The 22,892-nt window shown below is 39.3% G+C and overlaps 2 protein-coding genes across 3 annotated transcripts in view; both read right to left on the minus strand.

The window, feature by feature from the left end:
* The window catches only part of ubash3ba (ubiquitin associated and SH3 domain containing Ba), a 30,030-nt gene extending 20,276 nt beyond the window's left edge, over nucleotides 1-9,754 (minus strand). Inside the window, exon 1 of the mRNA XM_034098630.2 lies at nucleotides 9,033-9,754. Within this exon, the coding sequence (XP_033954521.1) occupies nucleotides 9,033-9,160 (128 nt within the window). The 5' untranslated portion in view covers nucleotides 9,161-9,754. The remainder of the gene's footprint in view (nucleotides 1-9,032) is intronic.
* Nucleotides 9,755-10,337: 583 nt separating this feature from the next.
* On the minus strand, nucleotides 10,338-21,457 carry f11r.1 (F11 receptor, tandem duplicate 1). Of its 2 annotated transcripts, none has more exons than XR_011644362.1 (10): nucleotides 21,291-21,457; nucleotides 21,059-21,165; nucleotides 17,064-17,123; nucleotides 16,868-16,984; nucleotides 15,248-15,391; nucleotides 13,532-13,734; nucleotides 13,334-13,436; nucleotides 12,706-12,813; nucleotides 11,432-12,182; nucleotides 10,338-11,316 (listed from the first exon to the last, which is right to left on the minus strand). XR_011644362.1 is itself a non-coding variant. In XM_071205457.1 (10 exons), exons 1-10 carry the CDS (start codon nucleotides 21,108-21,110, stop codon nucleotides 11,281-11,283), a joined length of 912 nt encoding a protein of 303 aa, XP_071061558.1. In that variant the 5' UTR covers nucleotides 21,111-21,129; the 3' UTR covers nucleotides 10,338-11,280. The 2 variants fall into 2 exon arrangements, 1 of the variants encoding a protein (XP_071061558.1); XM_071205457.1 differs by lacking the exon at nucleotides 21,291-21,457 and having other exon boundaries at nucleotides 11,432-11,507; nucleotides 12,170-12,182; nucleotides 21,059-21,129.
* Nucleotides 21,458-22,892: the final 1,435 nt, after the last annotated feature.

A 22,892-nucleotide genomic window follows, 5' to 3' on the forward strand; every position in this document is an offset into this window, starting at 1 on the left:
AAACTATTTTTGGTCGAGCCGAAGTGCTGTACATATAATAAAAATAGCCTACAGTAGAGACACTTTACAGCAAATACATCAGCACAGATTGTTCAGAATATCAGTATGAGAAAAACGACCCCCTCTGTCCTTAGACCCTCTGTCCTTAGACCCTCACATCGTACAAGGAAACACTTCCAAAGAAAACCCACAGTTTAAAGGGGACATGGGAGAAACCTCAGGGAGAGCAACAGAGGAGGGATCCCTAATACAAACCTTCCTTCTATTATATGTCATGTTTGATAGTTGAACTGAATATTCACGGTCGTGGACAAACTGCCCTCAATAGCTGCAGCTAACCGGAGGCCTGTCTTTGCTCCGAGCAAGAACTGAGAGCTATTTATAAACTGCATTTCCTGTTCACAGCTAGCCCAAGATAAAAAAGATTAGAAAGCGGTAAGGAGAGAAGTCACTCTGGATTTGAAACGGCCTTTTATCAGCTGCAAACTGTTTGCATTATTAACAGGCCATTAGATGAGAGCTTGACTTCATTTGCACATCCTGCAGGCAACATGTCACCCATATGTGTTCACTTCCTGTTTCCACATATGACCCCACAGCAGATGAAATGTCCAGGCTGCCTGTTGCGTGTTCCAGCAGCGGTGTTTCTGGTTTTTCATATATGTAAACATTACTTTGAGTGTTTATTAAAGCTGACCTTTCGGCTCAACTTGGATATGTTCCAGGCCGTTGGAGAAAATGCCTTTCTATCAGGAAATCTGCACACTCTTCATAAAGTCTCATGAGCGTGCAGCACTGTTTGTATTAACTGTAAACACTGTTTGAAGATATTGTGACAAGAATTCAACTACATAAATATGATGGCCTTTGTGGATTCATAATGGCCGAAATGGAAAAAGGGAATCATCAGAGGTGGAAGAAGTAGAGATTATTAAGTAAAAGAAGAAATACTACAGTGTAAAAGTACTCAGTCACAAGTAGAAGTCTTGTATTCAAAAGTGCACTTAGGGTAAAAGTATTAGCATCATAATATACTATAAGTATAAACTCGTGCAGATTTTAAGCACAATGTATTTTAAATGATTGTATTACAATCTGTTCATCATTTCAATGTTGCACTTGGTAAAAGTGGGGTTTATTTGAATGACTGTATATGCTACATTCGTATTTATATTCTAATTCTGAAAAGTAGCTTTGTAAAGTACAAGTACCTACATGTTTTACTTTACTTGAGCAAATGTACTTAGCTACTTCCAACAACTGGAACATCGTGATTAAAAGGCAAAAGTAAAAAGCATCTATGTCACCCCGTCTGTCTGGACACACACACACACACACACACACACACACACACTTCCTGTTTACAAGCTGACGGCGAACACTCATCACTAACCACTTATCCCTCAGAGCGCTGAGAGCCGCTGCCCGACGCCAGCCTGCAGCACCCTGAGGAGAGCCGTGTCAGCAGAGGAAACGTTCTTCACTATAACGCTCGGGCCTGGTGACCAAAACACCAGCGGTACCGCCCTTCCTTCAACCTTTACACCAGCAGACAGACAGTGTGCATCACATCTGCTCATGGTGTGTTGTGGGACATCAAGACAGAGGAAATCCATCAAGAAATCAAGTTTTATTTATATAGCCCAATATCACAAATTCCACATTAGCCTCAGGGGGCTTGACGGAGTGTACAGCCTCTGTCCTAGATATCCAACAACAACCTCAGGGGGAAAGTAGAAGAAACCTTGGGGAGAGCAACAGACGAGGGATCCTTCTCCCGGGATGGAAAGAAATTAGATGTTTTTAAGGGTCACCATTATTAAAGTGTTAAATAAGTATTAAATTAAGTTAACTTTTGTGAATAAAAAAAGTTTCTCTGATCCCATAGAGGAAAAAATATCTGCCATAAAAAAACATTATAAATAAATATTGTTTTCCACTTTTAAAAAGTTAAAAGGAACAGTCATGCTCATAACTACCTACATATTCAACCCTTACAATGTCAATTTTTAGCAAAATGCGACAGTAAGAACACAAATGCATATATTTTCTGTATATTTAAGGCAACAAAAATGAAAAATGCAATGGCTATGCACAAGGATTCAATCGTATGTGTCTAATCCAAAAGTAAAGCAATAGGTTAGAACTATGGTTGTCATATTGGAGTTTTGCTAATGTGTTTTACATCTCTGTTTGCACACAGCTTTAACAAAGCATGAATACAGCTGTTAGCAGTGTCAGGCCATCTGTCTCCATATCTATGCGCAACACTATGCTAACCACCTGCTAGCCGTTAGCTTCATGTTTACTGTTCGGACATGACCGTGGAATAAATAGTTTAAGCTAACGTCTGGCAAGAAAGTGAACGAGTGTATTTCAGGCAATGTCAAACTATTGCATTATTTCTGGAAGTAACTGTTGAGTGTTTTGTTCAGGGTCACTAACAAGGCCAGCTTGGTGTACAATTATAAAGCTTTCTTCAGAGTTAAAGTCTCAGCAGCACGCCTGTAACAAAGCTAGCTGTGTACCGCTGTGTCTGGAACTGCTTCTCCTCTTCTCACTTGTGAAGACGAGGGTCGACAGAGGCCATTTAATGAACTGTGCTGGCCTGTGTGCGACTTAAGAACAATTCAAAATATTCTTCAGAGTTCCATCAAGTCAACCTATTAAGCAAATACAAATCAAAGCGTCTGCCAAACCCATAAATTACCGTTTTTCTGAGCTTGAGTGTTATTTTTAGCACTGCATGAGTGACGTCAGTGAAATAAGTCAAAGTGCACCAAGCAAATGTTTCACTAACAGTGAGGCACCGTGCCAGAACAGTGATGCATCACACACTCCTCAAAGTCCCAGGATGTGTCATAAGCAGCTTACAGCATATGATGAGATTCACAGCTATGTTTTAAAGGAAAATTCATGTCATAAAAGGTCACTTTTATCACCCAATTCGAGCATAGAACATTTTCTTTCCTGCCAGGGAGCCTCAGCAAGCTTTTATTCTGTTCCCAGATAGTCTTCAGGCATATCTTTGATGAGAAAAACATTGATAACCAAGTTAGAATATCAAACCTTTCTTCCCTATGTGATTCAGCCGCCCCCATACCAGCATCTCAACAGAGCGCTCAGTGAAGGTCACAAGCCACTTCCGGAAATGGGCGACTTCCTCTTGACTGTCTCCGAGTACAAGCTCAGAGTTTGTTCTTTCAAAGCCGCCAATGTATCACATGTATGCATGAGTTTAGTTATATGCAGTATTTACAACCTCAATAATGTAAATATGTCTCTTGCGATGCGTTTTGCATGTTAGAGTTATACATGTGGTTGTTAAGGCATGAGTTATGAAACTATTGTAAGTAGGAGAAGAGTTTGCATTCACAGAGACTTCCTCTTAACACACAAAAGGCTTCACGAAGTAGCAGGGGGAAAAGAAATAGCAAACATAATGTCAGCGAGATGTGTAGCAGCACAGAGGCTTTGAAGTTTGAACAACACGATGAAACAGACCATACATGTAAGAGTAATACATGAAGTGGCGCAAATGAAGAGAAACTCAACTGTGAATTTCCATAAAGGATACGAAACAGAGCTTTTAATAAGATTGTGTACTTGTTTTAGAAACTGAAACTCACCAAGATGACGATGTGTAATCCTGTTGAATTCAATATTATCAATTCAACAATAGTTTTATACAATCAGAATCAGAGCAGTGAAGGCTCACAACCTTTCACAACTCCACATGAGGAAAAATAGGACAATTACGAGCATAAATATAAAAACGTGTCGTGCATGGTTGTGTTTAGGTGCCGCATCACAGGCCGCCACCATGGGATTAGTGTTGGACACCAACCATTCGTCAATAGTGCACAAAATAAAACGTGCTCTTCTCAGATGTGAGGATTGTCTGCTTTCCTTCGTGTTATTTATTTTCCTTATTCATTTGGTGTCGTTTTGTTTCTTTCCGTTAACCGTCAAGTGGGAAATAAGTATTTATTTTTTTGTGTTTCTCTTAGTATCCTAAGATACTTTTATGTTTGGCTGTGGAAAAAAAAAATATATATTATTATGAAGGGCAGACCATCTATTTGTATTTAATTGGTTTTTTTAGAAAGGGGAAGGTCACATAAGATTTTATCGCTCAATGGTGGAGTCATGTTTTGTGGCAATTATTGTACATTTGGTTTTGCGTACCATGAGCGGGACAAATAAAAATGAAATGAAATGCCTTTGTAAAGTGAACATCTTTGGGAGATTTGGACTTTAAAATTCTATTAACTAAAAAGTTAGGCCTTATAAATGTGTGATAACTGTAAGGTTAGAAGCGCCCGGTCTCTTCACCTCCAACATTATTGAAATGCCACCATGCTTCCATTTTGGCCAGTAACTCAGAGTATGTATCAGAAATACTTTATTTATCACAGGAGAATTTTATATTCGTGTGCCAGCCCCGATTCCATATTTTAGGTGTTTATTATCTTCGATTAGCCAATCCTGACTGCTTTTATGCGAATACTGTTTTAACTTCTCAGAAAGAGGCCATGTTGTTGTGTTGAGCACACACTTCCCTGTATGGTATTTGAATGTTCCACACACCAGCGTCACTGTCTGTGAGAACATCTGCGATTGGTCCTAAAATATCACATGACGAACTTCTCCTCCGCTGACTCCGTCTACATGTTGAAAGTACCAGATAAAGTAAAAACGCCTCAGCCTCCGTCACTAGAGTCAGTTTTGTTACATTTTGGTCATCAACTTCCTGTTTCCCTTGCTCACAATTGCCACATTATTCCTCTGAAACAACACAGAGCTAAAGTGGATGATTACACAAATCTTTAACCCTTCGATATCATTAAACAGGTTCCTATTTCAGTCGAACGGTCTTCCACTGCTGCATGGCTGACATGAAGGAGCCGCAGACATGCCATCTGTTTACTTAGGGTCATAAGGCTGCTTCTAAAATAGCAGTCTAAAATAAAGTGGTTAAAACTCAGATCTTCGCTTGGTCTATAGTTCTTTTACTGTAATACAGGTCGTAGGTTCAGGGTGATGATTTTAAGGTGTGACTGCTCAAGTTATTTTGGCCACAAACATGACATTTAAAAACTGCACATACACCAGAATGTGTGTGTCTAGTTCCTCCACCCAACACCTATTTACTTCACACAGTATGTTCTGTTTGCAGAAGTTACAGAAGCTAACAATGTGTTGGAAGTCAAATCAAGCCGAATGAGGACCTTTTTAGGATTTGTAATTAACTGGTAATCCTTCACAAGTACAATAAAAGCAAAGATTGAAAAATATGAGGGAAAAGAAACAACAAAGAATATTTAACTATGATAGGCTCAGGGGTTGGGAGGCTGTGGCTCAGTGGATAGTGCACTGATATTCGAATCAGAGGATAGCAAGTTCGAGTCCCACTGCAGTCAGCATGTCGTTGTGTCCCTGGGACACTTCACATCTTAGACGCTTTTATTCAAAGCGACTTACATGGGCAATCCCCACAGGAGCCATTTGGGGTGAAGAGTCTCAGGGACACAACGACATGCTGACTGCAGTGGGGCTCGAACTTGCTTTCCCCTGATTCGAAGATCAGCGCACTAAGCCACTGCGCCACACACCTCACCCCAAATGGCTCCTGTGGGGATCGCTCACAGTACTGAATGTATCTAAGTAGCTGTGGATAAAAGCATCTAACAAGTGAAATGTAATGTAATGATACAAGGAAGTCCCCTTTTCACAAGTGCAATCGGCAACGTCAGCGAACACATAGTAGATTGTAAGGCCAATCATTAAATAGGAGCAGGTTCCCAGGGAATACATGGAAAACAGGCAAAGACATAACGTGACAACAAGGCCTGGCCATGGAAAGTTCTCATTTGGTTATTCATCTCAAAGCAGGAGGTAAAGTTTGCTCGCTGGACATAAGCAGAGAGTTCTTTTAAAAGGTTAGGCCATTGAGGATGCTGATAAGGTTTGGTGGGAATTGGGGAGTGTTATTCAGCTCAGGTTGAATCAGACTAAACTATATTTTTAACTGGATTACATTACCAACTAAATAAAGAAATGCATTGTATGTACAGTATGTTCATACATTTAACGCCAATGCTTTATTTGACGTGTCAAATGTTAAATGTGATGGGTATTAACATGACAAAGATGTGTTTTTAATGGTATTGGAAACTCATGTTTGTGTTGGCGCAAAACATGTCCATCCTATTCTCACGTATTACCCTATCGATGTAATAACTACAATGCCATAAGCTCCAGAGAGGAAAGTCCCACCAAATGAATACACCAAACTCAAAAACATCAAGTGTCCCGTGTTGTATTTAAGGTACTATGTGTCCTTGGGCAAGACACTTCACCTGAACTTGCTCCTGTGGGTATTATCCACAGTGACCATTGCATGTATAAATAAAAAATATGTGTAATGTGTATCTGTAAAGCGCTTTGAGCACTGGAAAAAGCGCTATAATAAATGTAAGGAATTATTATTATTATTATTATTATTATTATTATTATTATTATTATCTGTATTATTCACAGAGATGGAAGAAGTACTCAGATCTTGTACTTGAGTAAAAGTAGAAGTACCAGAGTGTAGGAATACTCTGTTAGAAGTAAAAGTCCTGCATTCAAAATGTTACTTAGGAGTACAAAAGTATTAGCATGAAAATGGAATTAAAGTACCAACAGTAAAAGTAGTCATTGTGCAGATTGGTCCATTTCAGAAGAATATATATGATATGTTTTATAATGATTGATCAGTAAAGTGTTCTCAGAGCTGGTGAAGGTGCAGCTAGTCTGAAGTACTTTGTAGACTGCAGGGTAGCTTGTGGATTTACTCCAGGTGGAACTAAAGTCTGATTCAACACTTGATTATATTTCACATCATTAATCCACATCTGTGAAGTAACTAAAGGTATTAAATACATGTAGTGGAGGCAAAGTACACCATGTACCTCTGAATTGTAGTAGAGTAGAAATACAAAGCAACATAAACTGGAAATACTCAAGTAAAGCACAAGCATCTCATAATTGTTACTTTACACCACTGATGATTTGCTTATCTTATTGTTGCTTTGTCTCCACAGCTATAACAGCAGACACACGCTGATTATTCTGCTTCATTATTATGTTATCTCTCAGAGAGTACAAGTACATCATCAGTGCTAGATGTGAGTCTGCAAATATAACCAACCACAGTCCCTCATGTTGTCTGCAGCGGTTCATTAGAGAAGGAGCTGCAGTCTGGAACAACACAGCCCGATGACCTCAGACAGCTTTTCAGTAGATAAGAAGGCTTCATTTTGGAGATACTGTATCCGTCTAGCTTTGGCTTACTTAGCAAAACTGCTCCGAGTCATTTCTAAATTCCAGTCTCTTATTTCACTCAATTCAGAAAAATGAAACAAGTAATCGATCTCAGGGGTTTATCACGACACTCTGAGACTTCTGCTGCTGAGTATTTCACATCTTTTGTTACATGATGGGACACAATTTTGAGGCCCGCTACACACACAGAAAAGTCTTTTGTGGGCGAAGAGGCTGTTGAAACCACCGGGTTTGATAATGTGGGAGTCATTGACAACACCAACAATGGGAAGGCACGTTATGACTATAGATGATGTGATCAGGTAGAAGCTACACAGTCGGGCTGAGATGTGAGGCCGTACAGAACTTCAATTAAAACTGTGCCTGTGGCCATAAGCACCGTGGCAAGATGACAAAGATTGGTTTCATAAAAGCATACATGTTATTTTCTGCAGTCCATATAGGAAATCTATGTATTGAGATGCAACGCCTCGATGTTGCACATTTCTCTTGTTTCTGGTTCTAAAAGAGAAGTGCTTCTGTGGCTCAAATGTTGTGACATCATGCCAAATACTGCTTCAATCATATCTTAACCATCTACAATCGTCCAAACAATATTTAAGCATGAATGGTTCAACTGCCCCTCAACAGCAAGCAGACAACACATTGTCATTTTTTTTTTATAGGATTACATAATCCATAGACTACATTCACAAGCCAGCGATCCTTGTTTCCTGGCAACTTCTTCTCTCAAGGATGAATGAAAAAAAGTGTAGAGCCGGAGCACGTAGGAATGCCCATTCTGTTGCATTGGTGTGGAGTCAATGAAGTCGGCTACAGAAGCTCAACAGAATACTAATTGTGCTTTTTTTAATGCTTTCGGAGTCAATTTGTGTTTATTTATTTGTAGACTACATTCATATTCAGCTATTAGTGATATTGCAGATAATAACAAAACAAAATATGATTTGTTTTACAGTATGTTAAACTACATGACTGTAATATAAAGTTCACAATGATCTGAATAAGTCAGGGTTAGGCATTTGGTATCAAAACAGCGTACTAGTAATAGCATGTTATTATGACTTTAGTTGTACAGTATTATTTGACACTAAAGGGGAAACCAAAGTCATGACGATGGCTAAAAAAATATGCATACTGCATTCATATTCAGCTATATGTAATATTGCAGATAATAACTATAATAACAACACAATAGTATTTGTTTTACAGTATGTTAAACATGACTGTACAATTAGGTTCACTATCAACAACATTAAACTGCAGCTTTAACATGAAAGCTAGTACTTGAGGTGCATTTGGCAGCAATACATACTTGTTGTACTTCAAATGAACCACATTTGCATTGTTTTCAATCACAATAATCTGCATTTTGAATCAAAACAGCGTAGCCTACTAGTAAGAGCATTGTATTATGACTTTAGTTGTATTTGACACTAAAAGGGAAACCAAAGTCATGACGATGGCTAAAAAAAACACAAAATGGTCAATCAATAATATTGCATAAGCCTGCTGTGATACAGGCAGGGTAAAAGCTACAGTTCAATAAAAGTGAACATGTAAACAACATGCATCTCAGAGCAGAGGTGTAGCATCTCTACCAGCTGCTGAGGACACTGACACACAGACCAGAGGAAACTTTGGCTACAGACTGACTGTGAGGGATGCTATGAGAGTGTGTGTCTCGGGACAGTACTCACGCCCTGGTCTTGGGGAAGCCCATGGACAGCAGCACGTCCAGAGTGGTCCCATGTTTGACGGTGCTCGGCCGGCTCTGGCGCTGCCTCCGCGGCGTCACTTTGGCGTACAGTTCCTCTTTAGCTGCCATAACTCACTGCTCCATCGGCATGTCAGGTCCTCGGCTCCTGATGTATTTTCATTTAATTAAAAAAAGAATAATAAAAAAGAAGGATGAAAGCGGCTTAAACCAGGGTTAGTTGTGAAAGGCGGAAACACGCAGGAAACCTTCGGAGGAAACGAGCATTTTTCTGGGTTTGACAAATGCTCCGAGCTGGATCAAGCTGCCTCCTGATGGTTCGCACATAAAGTCAAAACCATCAGCAGGGGGGTCAGCCATGGGAAGTCACTCCTGCTCTCTCAGCTGTGCCCCCGATACACAGTCCCCGGCCGAGGTGAACATGTCTGATTTCACCTCGTCCGTAGTTCCGATTAATTAAAAATCAGATGCTGTATGAGCTCTCTTTTCCACACGATGTGTTATTTATGAATGGGTCCTGAGAGCGGAGCAGCAGGCTGTAAAATATTGCAGCTTCAACTGTGCGGCCCCCTTAGTTAAAGGGACAGTACACAGATGTGTGAGGGGACCGGAAGTCCTGTACATTAAGATCTCATGCTGAACAAGAACTAAACTGAGCAACACACCCACACCCAAGCGCTGTGTGTACTATCGTGTAGATGAGGTAGTATGATGAAAAATGTCGAGGTAGGGCCATACGATGGAAAAAGTTAGTCACACTTCCTGTCTGGAAAGTGGGTGTCGACACTGCGCGCATGCGCAGTGAACGATTAGGAGAAAAAAAAACGCCATCCTCAGTTGCCTTAGCAACTTGGATGGCAAACTCTGTAAACACAAAAAAATAACGTAATTTTTGTCCAATTTATTATCCTCTTTACTCAACCATATAAGTATATGTGTATGTGGCTTGGTAAACAAACTAGTAACGTTATTGTTAGGCTATGTAAGTTACTACTGAGCTGCATTGGCTCTTTCGGCTGTAACAAATACCCCTCTGTGGGACGAATAAAGGTAGGCCTATTATGATTCTGATATAGGCCTACATTTGGTTTGAGTGAATAACTCAAGATCATATGTCACAAGATGTTTCATTGAATAGATGCGAGTCTTCACCACTCATTACTCATGTCTGTAAAATCATCTTCACAAAAATAGAAGTAGCAAGATAAGCAATTTATAGCCTACTGTAGCTCAAATGTCTTTATGAAAAGTTAAATATAACCTACTATAAACATGACAGTAGACACAATTTAGAAAATATAGTGTTTTAAATGTGAATATTGTAACTGAAAGATGATATATTGATGGTCCGACATGATCGTACCACTAAAACACATGATCTGAGAATTAAAAAAATGTCAAGGGTAACAAATAATATAATCTTTGTGCATGGAGACAGAACTAATATTAGGACCATCGTCTCACAAGAGTTTGGGTAATTTATCGTTGGTATAAGGCAAGAGGCCTTGCAAACAGGCAGGTCATTATTTAAAAACTTTAACACATCATCAACTTCCACTCAACAGGAAGGTTGATGTCTGTTTGTTTCAACAGGAAGTTGACTGAAGTGTCAGTCTACACCCTGATAAATACTAATTAGTTGAGCAAAAAAAAAGTTTAAAATACTTACAAATCAGACACCAAGACCAGACAAATATAATACAAGTTTAACTAGAAATGGGAATGTGCATCTAAATGGTTAATGACTAAAAGCAGTAGTAGTATAGTTTCAAGTTAATGTAAGGAAGCACAGGGATAAGATGATTTTAAATTACAACTGTAAAAACTGTTTAGTTATTTACAAGAAAAACAAACTTTAATAGAAAAACAATATTGTACATTAGAGAAGTTTGTGTAAAAAGATAACGCAAACACACAGAAACACAATCCAAACATAGATGGTCAATCGTTTGAGGCTGAAACAGGTCACAAGTAGCCACGAGTCATTTCATTAAAACAACCTATAAAATAATTAAAGCGGTCTGAAAACCTACATTTGCTAAATGATGTCCTATAACCTGGAAGCATGCGAGACAATAAAGCACACAGTCCAATTCAACTCACAAACAATCACAATGGTGGGTAAAAAAACTGTCATTTAGGAGCTAATAAAATGACAGACATCACTAAAAACTTCAGAAAAGTCCCATGCTGAGAGACATTTAAAACAAAGGTTATCTCCCATTTGAAGACTATACCACGAACGACGACTTCTGTTTGAATTCCCCCTAAAAACAGACATATAAAAAACATCAGAACTAGAACATTCCTCCTGCAAATGTCCTCAACTTAACAGACAGACGTGATTGAGTTATAAATCTTTTGAACAATGCTCATACTTACATCTTCATCATCACCACCACCACCGTCGCCAGAATGCAAAGACGTCGGCTGGTACACCACGCTGGGCTTTGGTTTGCTGCAGGGAGAATTTAAATACTAATTTGAAGCTCATCACAAGAGACATAATTATAAAATAAAATACAAATAAAAGTGGGATCTGCATTTCATTCATCACAGATCCTGTAACATCAAACATCATCGCTCTACTTCTTCTGCAGTTGAAGCCACTGATCTTTGCATGTTAAGTATTTATTCAAAATCAGAAATGTGGTTTTGAGGATCAAGATATATCAATATTTGTATTCAACCCGAATTGGGAAATAGTTTTGTTACAGCAGCATTGTTAACAAGAATTACACAAGTTGAAAATATAAAAAATGTAATAAAATACAATTAAAATATATACATATCCACAGTATATGGAAGTACATTTGTCTCATTATTATCAATGTGTTATTTATGGAATTTGTTTGTGTATTTGCAGATATCTTTGTGAGTTTACACATGTTTTCTTTGCATTTGTGGAAGGTGTTTTACATTTACAGATGACCCATTTTAGACAGATTATTGAGCTGTTCACACAAATAACATTGAAACGAATCTACCTCCATAAGACTAGAGAAGACAAAAATCAATCGAGTATCAAAAAACATTTTTCTACTGATTGTGATGTTTATAGATTATCTCCTAAAATCTACTAGAAAGTAACAACAAAAAGGGGGGGGGGAATCCTCTTACCTCTCTGCCTTCTCTGTAAAGGAAAGAATGAGAAAAACATCAGTGGGATAAAGTACTTTGTTTATATTGTAAATATACAAATGATATGCAATACTCTGCTTATTTTATCGTTGTAAATGACAGGTAGTATTGTCTCCCAGAAAATGATTAATATTTAAAATGTTGTATTGGACATCCAGTATTAGGCTTCTATTATATTCTGTGGATTTTGAGTTGCATAGCATGGCTAAACATTAGCTCAGTCTGTAGGGAACAAAAAGGGTCTCCATCTTAAGTACTGATTGGAGCAAAAACAAAATGGAGTTAATAACGATATGAATAATAAGTCAAATATGGAGCGCCCCAACTGCTCCCCTGGCACTATTTCAATTAACTCTGTGCTGACTATGTGTGGGAGCTGAGAAACATCTTCAACTTGTGAAAAGAGGGAACAACTTTTCAGATGTGAACAGTTTCTGGTAATGTCAACGCTGAATGTCAGAATATTGATGATCACAGATATACTATAATTAGTGTTTATAATGTGGAAAACTCACTGGGAAGGTATCCTTTCTTGTGGGCATACCAAATGCCAAGTCCCAGCAGCAGCAGGAGCAGCAGAGCCACAATAACCCCGGCCACAATTCCTCCAGTGTTCCTGTCACCTTGAAGAGAAACATCACATTTTATATTGCATTAGCTGAATTACAGTCAAAGAATGTGGAGTGTTTAAAATGTAATAATTGAAACAGTTGCAGCACCCAAATGATAAAAGAAAACTGACAGCTGTTTCTAAATGATGAGTGTCTGTTGGTTCCTTCAAAGCAGCTAAACCTGTTCATAAACCTTTAAATAGCATGCTGCACAGGCTGAGACTAGTTAGAAATGACTGTCTTTAATAAGTAAGTTCCGCATGTTTTTTTAAGAGGACATAATAGGATCATTTTCAGGTTCATATTTGTATTGTGTGCCTCTGTGGCATGTTAACGCGTTTAATGTTCAAAAAGCTCTTTATTTTTCCCATACTGCCTGTGCTGCAGCACCTCTTTTCACCCTCTGTCTGAAACCAGAGCCCAGTCTGCTCTGATTGGTTAGCTGGCCGGCTCTGCTATTATTGGTCAACCGCTTAGAGATGTCCCGCCCCTTAGCTTAATAGGGCCTCTCGGAAGAACAAAAAGCACTTACGGACTTCCATTTTCAGGCCTTTGCAGCGCTGCGGAGCACCAGCATCGTTGACAGCCTCACAGTAGTAATGTCCGGAGTCCATCTTGGTTACAGCAGGATACTCCTGAAGCGGCAACAGGGTACATCTTTCATTTTAAAGGCCATAGGGACCACAGCTTTCGATGTAAATATTCTGCCAAGTAACAGGTTGAAGCTCACCAGGTTGCCGCTGGTTGCACTCAGCTTGTAAGTGGCGTTTCGGAAGCCAGCTATCTTGCTGGGATCAACGGGCATAAGGATGTTGTCTTTGTACCACTTGTACGTGGGGGGGGGGGAGCCGTCTCCATCATGGCAGGTCAACATGGCCACCTTGCCCGTCGTCACTGAGGACGGGATCCGACACATGGGCGGAGATGGAGGCACTGCGGGAAACAGTCAGTTCAGCTGGTCTCCATGTACAGTAATACACAACCTGCATCAGTCAGAGGTGGAAGAAGTACTCGGGTACTTTACTTACTAAATTGTTAAAATACTTTTTTACAAGTGACAGTCCTGCATACAAAATCTTACTAAAGTAAAAGTAGTCCCGACAATTTCACGTTCATACATTTGAAATGATTGTATCATGAATATTGATTATCTATACATCTTTACATCTTAACCTATAATTATGTGTCTATGTTACTTCATTATTTGATTTATATTTTGAATGAGCTAATATTCTGAATCTGTAAAATCAAATCAAGTTTTATTTATATAGCACATTTAAAAGTGATTTTTGGTCGAGCCAAAGTGCTCTAGCCTACATGTAATAAAATCACTTTACTACAATCACAATAAAAGACAATAATTTACAACAGAACTATAGAAAACAAAAACACATGCTCCGCTCTGACTAGAAGGCCAGGGAGAAGAAGTGAGTTTTTAGTGAGGATTTAAAAACCCTCTGGGCCGACCTCACATGGAGGGGCAGACTGTTCCAGAGCCTGGGGCCAGCTGCTGCGAAGGCTCTGTGCCTTCTGGTTTTGAGCCTGGTCTTGGGCACTAGCAGCAGCAGCTGGTCAGCAGACCTTAAAGCTCTGGCTGGGGTGTAGCGATGGAGGAGTTCGGCTACATAGGCCGGAGCCAGCCCATTTAGGGCTTTGAAAACAAATAAAAGGATTTTAAAATCAATTCGGAACCGAATTGGAAGCCAGTGCAGTGAGGCCAGAATTGGGGTGATGTGGTCACGCTTTTTGTGGCCAGTCAGAAGACGTGCAGCTGCGTTCTGAACTAGCTGCAGGCGTCTCATTGAGGCCTGGTCCATACCCACATACAGAGCGTTGCAATAGTCCGGTCTCGAGGTAACAAAGGCGTTAATAACCCTTTCTAGGTCTTTAAAAAGATAAATACGACTTGGTCTTGGCCAATAGTCTTATTTAAAAAAAAGCAGGACTTGACTACGGTGCTGACCTGCTTGTCCAATTGAAAAGTCCTAGTGAAGGTCACTCCAAGGTTCATGACAGAGGGGAAGATGTTTTCAAAATAACAAAAGCTGTCAGATAAATGTAGTGGAGTAAAACATATATTATTGTCTTCCATTTCGTAGTGGAGTAAAAAAACATGGGTAAAGTACCTCAACTTTTTTTTAAAAGTAGAGTACTTGTACATGTACTTAGTTCAATTCCACCACTGATTACAGTAGATACACTTTAGAACTTAAATAACAACATTAGTACAATACGATACGATTCGAAAATGGGTTGACTTTCAATATTTTCGCTGATTATCGATTTGTGTAAACGTTTTTAGTTTAAAGCAAGGGAAAAACACTCTACATGGAGTATTGCAATACTGTAGTCCACTCAGATGCAAAAAATAGGGAACATTTTATTGTAAAAATGTGAGTCGAAGTAGAGTAGAAATGTTTGAATGTAACTAGAAAAGGATCCTTACCCATCACAGTCAGCTGCACCCGGACTTCCCCAAACTGGCCTTCGCCGGCGGACACTTCGCAGTCGTACACTCCGTTATCTTTACGGGTCACTTTGCTGATTCTCAGGTTATTGCCGTACATGGTCACTCGGCCGGCGTACGGCTCTGTGGGCGAATGGAAGTGTTACACGGACTGACGGACATTTAAAATGTCTTGCCAACACATTTTGGGGAATTGCTTTTTTAGCCAACAACCAATTGTGTCCCCTTATGTGTGTGCAATTCCATAATGCAAATGTTTCCTTCACTGATTACATAAACATAAACCTCAGTAGCTTCAAATGTAAAAATCTAATAATATTCAGAACCACCCTTTCCTATTTACAAAGCCAGGTCTGCGTATTAACACCAGAATTGTATCAGCATACACAGAATGAACAGATAAGGAAGTACTCGCTGAATTTGACAAAAATGTGGATAACAATCACAACCTTAAAATATATCTTAATATATATTCAAATGATGGAGTACTTACGACTCAATGATGACAAAATGACAAAGATGAAAGGATAACAACCACCGGCAGAATGGATTTAGAAAATACACTCATATTACCCCACACTGTACAGGCTAAAATAACAACAGTGTTTTATAATTATAGCGAAATAATATGCGTGTTTTTAAAGAATAACTTTTTGGGATGTTTTGAAGAAGGATTGAGATATATGGGTGTGTTTATAAAAAATCTGACTAGATACTGCCCGCTTTGAAAAGACTAGACTCCCGTCTTTCTTGACCCCACTTTACACCAAACTTCATTGAAGTCTAGAAAAGCTTGATTCATTATATACCAGTGGGGAACCGTGTCAATCACAACTGGACCTTCTGTAGACACACACACCCTCCGCCGCGGCGTTATAATGTCCGTCTTTTCACTGAATTGTCGTCTTGAAAAGGGTACTCACAACAATTCTGCATCAACTTCACCTGTTGCACTTGTCATTTCAACGTTAAAAACAATAAAACGGCATGAATTGCTTCGTCGCATTCATCTAGGTCCTCTGTCTCGAGCCAGTTAACTAGCGGGCCTTCTACAGTACCCTGGAACCGAGGGGAACTCTGGAGGAATATGCCCATTGGCTACAAATCAATATATGATTGGTTGATCAAACTGTCAGTCCAAACGTACGCTCTCATTCAGTGCAACGGCCAGGGCATTCGATCAAGGATGTAGAATACCTTGGTTGAAGGATGTTCTACCCAGAGACCCAGAACAAGATCTGATTGGTTGCTTTCTTTTCTAACACAAAACCACTGAAATGCGTAGTGCATGGTCCGAGAAGGACAAACAAATCAACGTAACACTGTAATATTACAGATCAACAACACAGATACCATTCTCATTTAATATACATTTTATTTATATAATTAAATCGAATTTTTGTTTGTTTTATCTGAGTGTTCCAGGGTATTCTCTGAATACCTTGAAGGCCCTGACGGTTCTCCACTGTTTATATATATAGTATTCTTACTCAAAAGAGAGTAAACAACAAACAAATAAACATAACATGTACTTTGTGAAAAGTCATTAGTCAATATGCTCTAAAAAAAGACACAAATAAAGATTGTAAATGTACTCACGTGTTGGTTTCCCATCAAACACCACATATGTCTGTGAGCCTTTTATGTCTTTAAATTTCCACTCGACCCTGGCGCTGGAACCGAAGTCGGCTGAATACGAGCATGTGAGGTCCGTCCCTGGAAAAACACAATTCACAATTACGTTTAAGTCATAAGCAATAAAAAGGTAATATTTGTAAATGGATGTCTGACTCACCTTCATTCTCTTTGACCCGCACATTGTTGTTGGTGGTGGTGACTGAAAAGCTTCTCACACCTGGACACAGAGATTCAAAGGAAACATGTCATCAGACAATGAAGTCACATGTGACCATAATGCATCCCAGGAAATGTGCCAAAGTGATCAGTGGACTATACAAACATATTGTATGTAAAGGTATTATTTTTACACATTTAAAAATGACTGATTCAGTTCTATAGTTTTTATTGCCACGAAAGACTTGGCAGACGTTCATCAGCACATTTTAAGCCGAGTCTAAATTCTCACTTCCTGTAAACACAGCTTTGGTTTTTAGGCTGATTATGGAGTCAGTGACGGCAGAGTCTTCTCTGTGGGTTTTATCCATAGACTGGTTTTATCACCTTACTCTCCTAACATTGTTAAATGAACATGAAAAAAAAGGATACAATCATTTAAAAGGATTGGAGTAATGCAGTACACACACTATGTGGACACACCATAGGCAGTGGTGGAGTACCTTTACTTAAGTACTGTACTCAAACACAATTTAAAATATTAATAATTTAGCGACAATTTTCATTTGATGTTACTTTATCATTCTAGGGAAGCTGTGGCTCAGTGGGTAGTGTGCTGGACTTTGAATCAGGGGATAGCAAGTTCGAGTCCCACTGCATGTCGTTGTGTCCCTGAGACACTTCACCCCAAATGGCTCCCGTGGGGATTGCCCACAGTACTGAATGTATGTAAGTCGCTTTGGATAAAAGGGTCTAACAACTCAAGTGACATGAAATTCTTATTCATGACATTTTAGAGGCAAGTATTCTACTTTTTCCTCCATTACATTTACTGTATCCGACAGCTTTATTTACTTTACAGATTGAGATAATTAGCCAATACAAATTATAAATAGCAACTACATATAATTATAGGTTCAAATATCCAGCAGCAGTATGTCATTAAAATTAGCTCCACGAATGCGCCTAACAGGTCACTTTGTTTCCCCCCCGGTACTTTTGAATGCTAATACTTTTGTACGTTTACTCAAGTAAGAGTTTGAATGCAGCTTGTAACAGCGTATATTTCGCAACATTACTGCTGCTTTTACTCAAGTATCATATCCGAGTACTTCTTCCACCAATCAGCTGAAACTCATCTGCCATACAGTTTATCTTTATGATGCCTATCAATCAATCTGAAAGTGGATTATTGTGGCAGTAATGCAATTCAAACTGTTTCAAGCACTGCATTTAAAATACAAGAGCTTCTCAATAGCTCCACATTAATAATACAAGTATATTAAGCATCCAGTTTATAGCAGCATTGCCTGCAAACAGGTTTAGGTCACATGATTAATAATGAGAGGTGGTTGTTTAACAAAGGGAAAGTATCCATTTACAGAATAAATCAGCAAAAACTGAACCTTCGGATATGGATAATATGAATTATTAATAACTATTGTTTTATTATTTAAACAGTATTATTATCATCATCGTGGTTTCTGCCTTTTTATAGATTTAAAAAAGCCCCAAACACAAGATTTGAGAACGCGATGTATTAACTGAGCTTGGCTAGGGTAAAACATCTACCACAGCAATAAATATAAAGTGTGCAGTCAAATCTCAGAGGCCAAGAGTATTTTGTGAAAGACTCAAACACTCAGAGAGCATGCTCACAAGCCTTTAGGGTGTGGGAGAAAAAATAGTGACACATTCCTGTCCGCTGAGCCAGAAGACTTCCGGAGAAACCATCAACAGTCGGGTTGAAACTGGGTCTTTCGAGGCTCAGTAGGGCAGCGGAGACACCTGACTATTAAAGGCCGCCTGTCACATAACATTAGCATCCATTACCCCACACTGACATTACTTTAAGTGTTGAGTTACATGATTACCACCTTTTGGTCAGACATGTCTGTAAGCTCCAACTACAGCCAGTTAATCATTAACTGTGTGTGGGGTCATTCCTTGTAAACATCACCACATTTGACTCCAAATGGAAATCATACAAAAGGAGAGACTTGATAATTGTTTAAAGCATTTGGCATTTTTACCGTGGCTACTTAAATGACTTCCTTGTTGCCCTTCAGATGTCTCTCACTGGCGGTCTCAGCCGAGATAAGGACGCACAGTCACAGTTTTGGTTTAGATAAGCGGCGGGTGTAAAATGAAACCGGAACACTCCGTGACTTCTTTTGTTTGCATACTTAGTTTCAGGGCAGGGGAAAACACAAGTTTAAAGTATGAGAAAACATGTGTGAAGTGCTGTATAGCGTCCGTTTCATTTAGCAGACTGTACTGCAGGTGCAATGATGAGCATTACAGCAAAGGCAAACAAAAACCAGCCGGATAGCAGCTGAAAGAAATCAGAAACACCAGGTATGTCAACTGGTTTAACCACACTCTGCCTTGGTCTACAATGAAGTCCCTTGATGCCAGTCACTTGTGAACATGTAGTTTGATGAAGTGTTTAGGCAACTTTTAAGGTTCATATAACCCTGACCGAATATTGTCAGTTGTATAATGCAAACATTGCGTAACAGTTTAAATAAAAATAAACACACCCATATTAAAAACCAGGACCTAATTAGACACTAGCAGAGATGAATTAAGCACACCTGCAAAATACAGGGTAATGCAATGTTTGCTTTTTCTCCATGGCAGTTTTTTGTAAGGAATATAACAACTAATAGAGGATACGGTTGTATGCATTTTCCCCCTGGTCTACTGTATAGTGATTACTCAGTGTTTTCATTTCTACTACATAGATCTCAGAGTGTCATGAGTGATCTGTAAAAAGGTCAACTGAGCTATTTCAGTGAAGAGAAAGCTTAATGTCAGACCCTGTCTCCTGGAAATAATGCGCCATCAACCCATACATTAAATCCAAATACATTGATCATATGAGAGGGTTTGTGAAAATAAGTGTCTCACATATATATATGGAGAGAGTATACATTTAATTAAGAGACAAAAATAAAGAGATACTGCACGGACAAGTGACTGGAATAATACAAATATGGGATTTGTACACACTCCGAAGCAAGGTTGTTTTGTTTTGTTAATAAACCTTCAGGGGCCTTCACTGTTCATTATGTGGCCACTGTAAATCAAGAGTAGAATTAGGGAACCAGACATTTGTATTTAAGAGCATTCTTCCAAAAACAAGAGAACAAGAGGAACTAATGCATCTGATCTCTCTGGTTTTACAGCTCAGGGCGTAGTAAGACTCAAGATTCAAGGGTTTAATGTCATATACACAACTACGGTGAAGTTATGTTATGAATTAAACATTTGGGTCACAGGTTCCTAAACAATGCAATTACAAGACATAAAACAAATACAACAATATAATTAGTGCAAGGTTTAAGTAGTCTTATGGCCTGTGGGATAAAACTGTCTTTGAGTCTGGTGGTAAGCAGAGGTGGGAGAAGTACTCAGATATTGTACTTGAGTAAAAGTAGAAGTAGCCTACCAAAGTGTAAGAATACTTTACTTTTTTTTTTAAAAAGTCCTGCATCATGCGGATTGGTCCATTTCAGAATAATATCTGAGTACCTCAGCATTGTAGTGAGTAGAAGTTCAAAGTAGCATAATATAGAAATACTCAAGTAAAGTACAAGTACCTCAAAAGTGTACTCAAGTACAGTAGGCTACTTGAGTACATGTCATGTACTTTACACCACTGGTGGTAAGCTACATATTCTGCTTCTTTTTTTAAAAAGGGACACATATTGAAATATCCTGCAAATGATAGACTACAAAATGGGAAATCCTTGTTTAAAGTCGCTTTTGTCCAATTCACATGCAGGCGGACATGTTGTAGTGAGGACAAGCCCCGAGGTTCATTTGGGTATTCAACACATACCAAAAACATTTTATTATTTAAGGACAACATAGCCATTAGTAGGCTATAGTTGGCATTGTTGAGTTAATCTGTGCAACATTAGATTATGTTATCAAATATTTGTCTTTCCTAAAACGTGAAATAATACAACGATTTCCAAAATAACTCACCTGTTGCAGAGAGGAAGAACAAAGCCACCGAAACCAACCCGGTGGAAAACATGTCGACCAATTCGGTCCTGTTCCGCTACACGACGCCTCCCTTCTGTACTATAATCCTGGAAAAAGGAACAGAAAGTTGAAAAGAATCTTCCTTACGTCGAATAATGAACCAGACGCGTATATTTCGCAACTCTTAATTGACTGTATCGCTGTTTCTTCAGAATGTACCGTGTGCTCTTACCTGAGGAGTCCACCCAGGTGACAACAAGCTATGTAACTTCCGGTAATAGGATCCTCTCTCAGGTGCCTCGGTGACGACAGAGTGGAAAAACTGGTTTGACCAGAAGCTGTTACAAAGCACATTCACAAGCAGAGAGCCAGTGGTGTGTTTCAACACCATATTTACACAGACAGTACGGTTCAGGTCTTTGAACCCTCCCCCACTTTAAGTTTCCTCTTTATTCTTGTGGTGAGGTATTGCACACAAGAACACTGGTTTAGTTTCAAGATGTGCGATTTGGACATGTTAGTAAACTTAAGCAACTTTTTAAATTATTTGTAGACCTATGGCCCGACAGATTTTCCGACAAATATTCAGCCTTTTTTTCGTCCCTCTTTTGTGTCCTTGCCAACCCTTAGGCTTGCAAGGACCGGCAAGGACACAAAATATCTCATTACATGAAAACTCACAAAGATGATAAAGGAAATGAAAACATAAAAAGTCCTGCACCTTTGTGTATGTTTCTTTCTTAAAGCAGCAAATAAAAATCATTGCCCCCAATTACAAACAAATTGTAATTATTATTTATTTACATTTTTGTGGTGTTGTAAAACAGTTTTGAATGCAACGTTTTTTTTAAATGTATTATGATTATGTTATTGGTGGTGGGGTTTGATTGTACTGCCTATGTTCGGGATTCGAACCCACATTTGCACAGCAATAATGGTTATGGGCTCACCGTCCCTCGCCGACGGGGGACTGTCCCTTGGAGGTTTTATTCTCTCAAGTCAAGTCTCACGCATTTGGCGTGAGACACATGCATTCCACTCCATTCACACGCCACACCTTGTATTTCTCACGCAGAGATTTCTTTCCAGGGTACAGCCCACCAAGTTGCGCCGCAATTTTGTAAACAAACTAGTACAGAATCACTGTAGCCACGCATCAACCAATCAAAAGAATGTAAACTGTCGAACAGCCAATTAGAAAATAACATGGCTGTATACGGGTAGGATTTAGACCAGGGGTGGGGAACCTCCGGCCCCCGGGCCCTATACGGCCCGCGAGACAATTTGGTACGGTCCTCGAGGTAATTTATAAACAAATAAAAAATAAAATCTAGACCGCAAACAAATTAAACAAGCGAGTGCCTGTTTTTCCTGGCCAAGTTCAGGGTCCTTGAACACAACACGAGCCTAACGTGTCATCCATAGACTGTATATATAAATGGACGTAGGGTCCGTGACGTCACCCATAGGATTCTGCAGAGTTGCCGTGAAGCCCTTAGTAGGCGGAGTCGGCCACTAACGGCTCAACAGTGACGTCAGAGTTCAACTCCCGCCTTCTCCAAATAAGGGCAAAGAGGCGGAGCCGAGGCGGGACCTGCTGCCACCGAGCTGGAAGTTCCAGAGCTAGCTGAAGCTACCAAGCTAAGCTAACATGCTCCCCATCTGCACGCTGCCGTCGCATTTTACGTTTCTAAGGTAAGCGGCCTTGAAACTATTCAGCAAAACTATAAATAATAATCTAAGTTATTGAGTTTTTAGCATAATACTTCAGAATCTTAAAACCCCTTAACGTTTGTATGCAATTGTGCTAAATTCAACACTGGAATCAAGCAAA

Source organism: Pseudochaenichthys georgianus, chromosome 14, assembly GCF_902827115.2.
Source record: "Pseudochaenichthys georgianus chromosome 14, fPseGeo1.2, whole genome shotgun sequence".
In the NCBI taxonomy this organism is placed as follows: domain Eukaryota; kingdom Metazoa; phylum Chordata; class Actinopteri; order Perciformes; family Channichthyidae; genus Pseudochaenichthys; species Pseudochaenichthys georgianus.

Bases quoted from the DNA above. Each gene is read 5' to 3' on its own strand.
- f11r.1 (XM_071205457.1), bottom strand. From the start codon at position 21,110: ATGTTTTCCACCGGGTTGGTTTCGGTGGCTTTGTTCTTCCTCTCTGCA. The intron at 12,814-13,333 runs GTAAGTGCTTTT...TTTCTCTTCAAG, and splicing joins AGGCCTGAAAATGGAAGTCC to GTGACAGGAACACTGGAGGA. The intron at 11,317-11,431 runs GTAAGTATGAGC...GTCTGTTTTTAG, and splicing joins GTGGTGGTGATGATGAAGAT to GGGGAATTCAAACAGAAGTC.